General features: G+C 44.4%; 1 protein-coding gene across 1 annotated transcript; it reads left to right on the forward strand.

Annotated features, from left to right (window-relative positions):
- The first annotated feature begins 875 nt into the window (after window positions 1-875).
- Window positions 876-6000, forward strand: LOC310984318 (mediator of RNA polymerase II transcription subunit 26). Its single transcript, XM_083969504.1, has 3 exons — window positions 876-1275; window positions 2897-2971; window positions 3075-6000. Exons 1-3 carry the CDS (start codon window positions 1204-1206, stop codon window positions 4671-4673), a joined length of 1746 nt encoding a protein of 581 aa, XP_083825630.1. The 5' UTR covers window positions 876-1203; the 3' UTR covers window positions 4674-6000.

Here is a 6000-nt window from a genome sequence, read left to right on the forward strand (position 1 = left end):
ACAATTATTATGATTGGGATGTGCAAAGGGGAGGTATGAAACCCAAAAGGGCTTATATGAAAACCTGAAGAACATAATCAAAAACCAAATTCGTTACAAATATTATTATTATTATTAATCTTTATTGCAGACACAACAAGCGGTCCATATCAACAACAACAGACATGTTAAAAACAGATTTAAGAAGGAGAGAGAGAAAAAAGACATACACAAAGACAGAGAATCAATTCTCCACATAATTCATAAGCAGGCTATCCCACCAGTGTTTTCTAAGCCTGGAGGAATACCTATAGCAGCTCCTATCAGGGCTGGTCAAAGCCCCAATAATGCTGTTCCCCGAGTCATCCAGGCGGCACATAAAACGATAGGCTACATTAAATTTCTTAGAAGTGCTTCACAATTGGGTACATTTAAATTAACAAAGAGTTGACTCGCACTGTGCCACCTGGGCACCTATGACCTGAAGCAACAACCTCAGTCCATCATTGTAGGCCACTATGAGCCGCCGCATACTGCTTTTCTTATAGCTACACCAGAGGTGAGCTGTATACATTGATGTACAGAAAGAAAGAAAGAAATAAAGACCACAAATTAAGGAATAATGAAATGATAACTTACAACAAATAATTCATAAAGGACAATAAATAAAAACATTCTGCTCTGATTGATTGCATTATGCTGTATATGCTGTACATTTTCGGGCATTATGTTGTAAAATTGTCTATCAACACAACAGTCACGGGGAACAATAACATTGACGCGCGATGACGTAGGCCCGACGCTGGTGACGTAAAATTCTCCCGTCGTGCTGTTCGCGGGCTCTTCACAAAAAGCCTGATGAGAAAAAGGCCGAGGAGGCGGAGGCGGAGGGAGGAGGAGGAGGAGGAGGAGGCGACCAGCCGAGGGGGAGTAGCCTATTCCGGGAGTAGTAGCGTTTGTCAGTTCTCGGTGGTGTCTGAATTCACCTTTTAACGTGAGGACAGCGAGAGAAACAAACAGAAAACAAACAAAAAAATAAAAGCATGAAAAGACGAGATGGCCACTCCCACCACCACTGGCACTCCGACTCCCACAGAAGATCTTCCGTCGCCGGGCCTGTGAGCGTCGGCAGGTTTCCCACCGCCGCCGCCGCCTCGTCGCCTCCTCCTCGGGGGATCCTGCTGTCTTGAGTCCGTCCTGACCGAGCCGCGACACCGCCAGGCGATGACAGCGGCCGCCGCCACTCCGCAGGGGATGAGAGACCGGCTGCTGCAGGCCATCGACGGCCAGAGCAATGTGAGTATATGTCCCCCCCGCCCCGCCGTAGTTTCAAGGCACGAAGCGAGCGGCTGACGTGAGGCGGACAATAAAGCCGACTTCATGCCGCTGCCTGCAGTCAGTGGGGGTGATGATGATAATGATGATGATAATAACAATAAAGTGGAGGTGGCGACTTATTATTTGCTCGATAATTAGCTGGCTAACATCTCTTGTAGCCTAATTAATACCTGGCTAACTAACACACTGCTGTTATGGCTGGTTATTGTTGATGGAGTCAAGTTGGCAGTGTGCGTGTGTGTGTTTGACACTGAAATGCACAGTGTTTGATCAAGAGCCACAACTTAAACTGAGCCACCACCACCACCACCACCACCACCAGGTAGGAGAGTAGCTATACCTGCTGCAGATACAGTTAAGTCAGTAAGTGTGCCTCAGTGACAGATGTTGACTAATGAGGGATTCAGGAAAGCTCAAGGCTTTATTTATTTGTATGCTTTAAAATAACAAATTCAGCCCTGCCTCTACTATAACTACAGCTTCAGGCATTTTGATATTATCTTACAGCACTTCTAAAAAGGTTGGCATGAGCTGTTGTATTGTATAAGTAAACTAGACAGCACACAATAACACCAGTCCTTTTTCAGGATATTGTCATGTTCTTCTTTACTGCACTGAAACACCATTACGGTCTGACCAGCATTAGGTCAGCAGAGTTAGAGATAGTAGTTCCTTCCCTATGTCACTATTGTACAGTAGGAACAATGCAATATATACTGTGTTGTACTGTCTATCACTTTTATAATTATCCTCTCTCTAACCTAGCATTTATTGCAATTGCTTGCTACTGAATCTGGTGATAAGAGAGATAGAAGAGTTATCATTCATTCAGTCTATAAAACAGCAGAACACTGTGAAGAAAGCCCATTGTGACATCTGAGACCACAACCTAACGTCATCAAACACCTTTATTTTGTCCAAGGAATAGTCCCAAAATTCCAAATAATACACTAAGACCACTAGCTCAATGTTGTGGGATTGTATTATTAGTATTATCTGTTTTTAAGAACTTTTTCTGAAGGTTACTTTAATGAGATTCTCCAGCACACTTGTTTTCCAACAGCAGTTCCTCTTTTGATGTTTAACATTGTTGCAACCAAGGGATTGCTTGCTACCACAATGTCAATGGTGCGGTGATATCTCTAATGTTAACAAATTGTCAAGTTTTCTGTATAGTAGATGGTGCATAGCTGGTTACAGACTCATTATTAAAGCAAACAGACAAATCAGGATGGTGCATTTCTTATATCTGGCTTGCTGATCTGACTTATTCCTCTTGTGAGTTAAAATGGTCGCATTTGCATGTAGTCTCAGTTTGTCATACTGAGCCTGAAACCAGTACAAGTACAACATACAGGTGCAAGTTTGAAAGTGTATTCAAATTATGCCCCGACCTTTTAATAGCCACTGTTTCTCTTTATGTAAAACATACATAGGCTACTAGGTGTTTAAGTCTCCATTGGACTATAGTTGACATGTAGCCTATAACATTGACATAAACGTAGTAGTACTTGCTATCATCACACTATCATGTTACAGGATTGGATATACAGTATAAATGTGTGTGTCTTTTCAGCAGATATGCAACATGGTGGTAGTTATGGAGGTGATCTCTTATTTGGAGAAACATCCCATCACCAAAGAGGCACTCGAGGTAGGTTACATGTATTGGTAGTAACAGTATGTGCAGATGTAATACAGCTTTTCAGAAACCATGTCATAGCCAGTGTTAAATTCTTAATTTTATCTCCTTGAAGGAAACCCGTCTTGGTAAGCTCATCAACGATGTCCGCAAGAAAACCAAGAACGAGGACCTTGCAAAAAGAGCCAAGAAGCTCCTGCGAAACTGGCAGAAGCTTATTGAGCCAGGGAAGGGTGAGGTGTTGTCCAAAGGACACACCGGTGCATCCTGGTCTTCCAACGGTGGTGCTCACGCCTGCATCCCCGCTCCAGCTGCCACCACGCCATCAGGTAAATCAGGTCCAGAGTTGAAGAACAGAAATGACTTCAACAACTGCTCCTCCGCCAGGGTGGAGAAACCAGGCAACAGGAAAAGTAAGGCTGACCAGAGGGAAGGACAGCTCTTACCAACCAAGATATCAAAAACAACTCTGAACGATAAAATACAAAACTCAAAACTTCTGCCAACCAATGGAATTGGCATTAGCTCTGAAATTTCTACAGATTCTTGTGCACATCAGCCTTTAGACCGGGAGGTCTCTGAGCCTCTGGACAACGACAGGCTCAATAAGATCCCTGTCAACGCTGTAAAACCTCATCCAAGTGCCCTGGGATACAGCAAGCCTCTTAGCACCTCTTCTTTGCTAAAAGCATCGGTTCTGCAGCAGCAAGCCAGACAGGAGCAGGCTGCCTCTGGGGGGCAGCATCGACCCAGAAGCCCTCGCCGTTCCTTGCACGGTCCTCAAACCCCAAAGCAGGAAGCTGTTGTCAAACAACAAACTGCACCACAAGCACAGAGCGAGCCTCCTCGTCTCTCTAGCCCCGCTCTGAGGCCTGGGTCTGTGGACACCTCTGGACTGGGCCCTTCTCCTCAGGCTTTAAATGTCTGTGTTCAGGGTTTGCACACCGACGGTCTGTGGTCTGCAGACTCAGACTCTCAAAGCCGGCCCCTCTGTAAAAAAAATGCAGCTGCTTCTCCCGCCAGCGACACGGCGAGTTTGGAAGATGATGGTGCTGTTGGCAGTACGGGGAAAAGGAAAAGGCAGAAATACAGGCCCAAAGACTATGTGGTAAATTTAGACGGACAGACTGTAGATGACGGCACTAAACCAGTCAGGTTAAAAGATAGGAGACTGACGTTTGACCCTGTGACGGGGCAGATCAAAACCTCCTTTCTGAAGGACTCTTGCCAGGACGGGGAGGTCAGACCTCAGCCGGAGCACAGACCTGAACCCGAGCGGTCAGAACAGCCGAAGCAGAATCCGCCCGTCCCTCCCAGTCCCTTCCAGCAGACAGACTGGAAAGAGCTGTCGAGGAGCGAAATCATCCAGTCGTACCTTAGCCAGCAAAGTAACGTGCTGACATCATCAGGCACCCACACACCCAGTGCACATTTTTTCATGACAGAGTTCTTGAAGAAGGAGGACCACCGGAGCAAAGACGCCGCCAAGAAAACACACGTGTTGGCACCAGAACAACCGGCCAAGGATTTACCGGGGGTGAGCAGAGAGGTCAACGACCAAGACCTCAGCAGATTACATGCACAACACTGGTCTGGCGTTAATGGCTGCTACGACACAAAGGGTAACTGGTACGACTGGACCGAGTGCATCTCCTTAGACCCACATGGAGATGAAAGCAGGTTGAACATACTGCCATATGTCTGTCTGGACTGAGACGGGACGACAGGTGTCTGAATCGGAAGGTGTGAGCTGCCTTCACTGTACACGTCGTGTGAAGGCACTTCCTTTAAAGTGTACGCTGCTGTTTTGCACTGTTAGTGAAAATGGAATAAATACGCTGCCTGCTCGGGGTGTGTGTGTGTGTGTGTGTGTGCGTGTGTGTGTTGGAGCACAGGGTGTGTAATCAGTGTTTTATGAGTTTGTGAACATAATTGTGCAAAGACAAGACAGCGTCGTCAAGGGGAAAGGCTATGCATTATCTATCTGCCCGTTTAGTTGTTGGTGTTGAGTCATTGTAAAAGGTTGAAATTCCAACACCTGCCATTCTTTGTACTGCAGAGGGACGCCACATCAAGCTGCACGGCCACGTTTTACTCATCATATGTTACCGACATGCCTTGTGAAAGGTGATGGAGCTTTCTGCCTCTCATCACGTAGGTTACAGTGCAGTATTTTTTTAATTGCAAGTTTAGTTCTTTTTTGTTTTGTTTGTTCAGTGAGACAGACTTGGAAGTAACATTCATTTAGGAGATACAGCTAATTGTTGGGAATTAGTCATCTTGCATCTTGAACAGGGTTTTTTTCCGAGCTAAAATCGATGCTATCTTCAAGTAGCGGTCCTCATTACCGCAGGTATTAACTGTTATCGTGAAAATTTGTAGGACCGCTGTTCTCCCGTTGCACAACTTTCTTATGCAGTGACTTTTAGTTGAATAGATAACTGGCAAATAAGTTTTAAAACTTTTTTTGGGGGGGGGGCATTTGAGTGCTGTTAAATAAAGTGGCAGGAAACGGCCAGATGTGACTGTGCAGAAAGGCAAAGGCTTGTAGTGAGTTAAATCAATACAAGCTGATTAAAAAAATGTGGAAATGTGGCTGTTATATATGATATCTACTCATATTTACATATTAATTTTAAAACTTATACAAGTTCAGACTACATTTAATATTTTTTTGTCATTCAGAATTGGTTCAGCGACACAGCAGTGGCAGTCCAGAGTTTCCCTGCGGATACATCAACCTATTACACAGGAAAATGCTCTGAAACATTTTGATAACATGAATTTATTTTATTTTATACTTGCCTTTTCCCTTTACTGTGTATTTAGGTTGTAAAATATGAATTGAAATGACAGAGCATATTACCCTATAGCTTGCATTTTGTACTGTCAGGAAGAACTGAAATATAAATTGACATGCTGGAAAAGTACTTAATATCATTCCTTTAGATAATGTTTGCCTTATGGAAACCTGTGTTTTCCCTAAAGACGGAGCCTTAGTGAATGTACAGAAATTAGCCTTTTGTGTTCAGTCGAATGCA

This window comes from Trachurus trachurus (genome assembly GCF_905171665.1).
Source record: "Trachurus trachurus genome assembly, chromosome: 4".
In the NCBI taxonomy this organism is placed as follows: Eukaryota; Metazoa; Chordata; class Actinopteri; order Carangiformes; family Carangidae; genus Trachurus; species Trachurus trachurus.

Bases quoted from the DNA above. Each gene is read 5' to 3' on its own strand.
- LOC310984318 (XM_083969504.1), top strand. From the start codon at position 1,204: ATGACAGCGGCCGCCGCCACTCCGCAGGGGATGAGAGACCGGCTGCTG. The intron at 1,276-2,896 runs GTGAGTATATGT...TCTTTTCAGCAG, and splicing joins CCATCGACGGCCAGAGCAAT to ATATGCAACATGGTGGTAGT. The intron at 2,972-3,074 runs GTAGGTTACATG...ATCTCCTTGAAG, and splicing joins TCACCAAAGAGGCACTCGAG to GAAACCCGTCTTGGTAAGCT.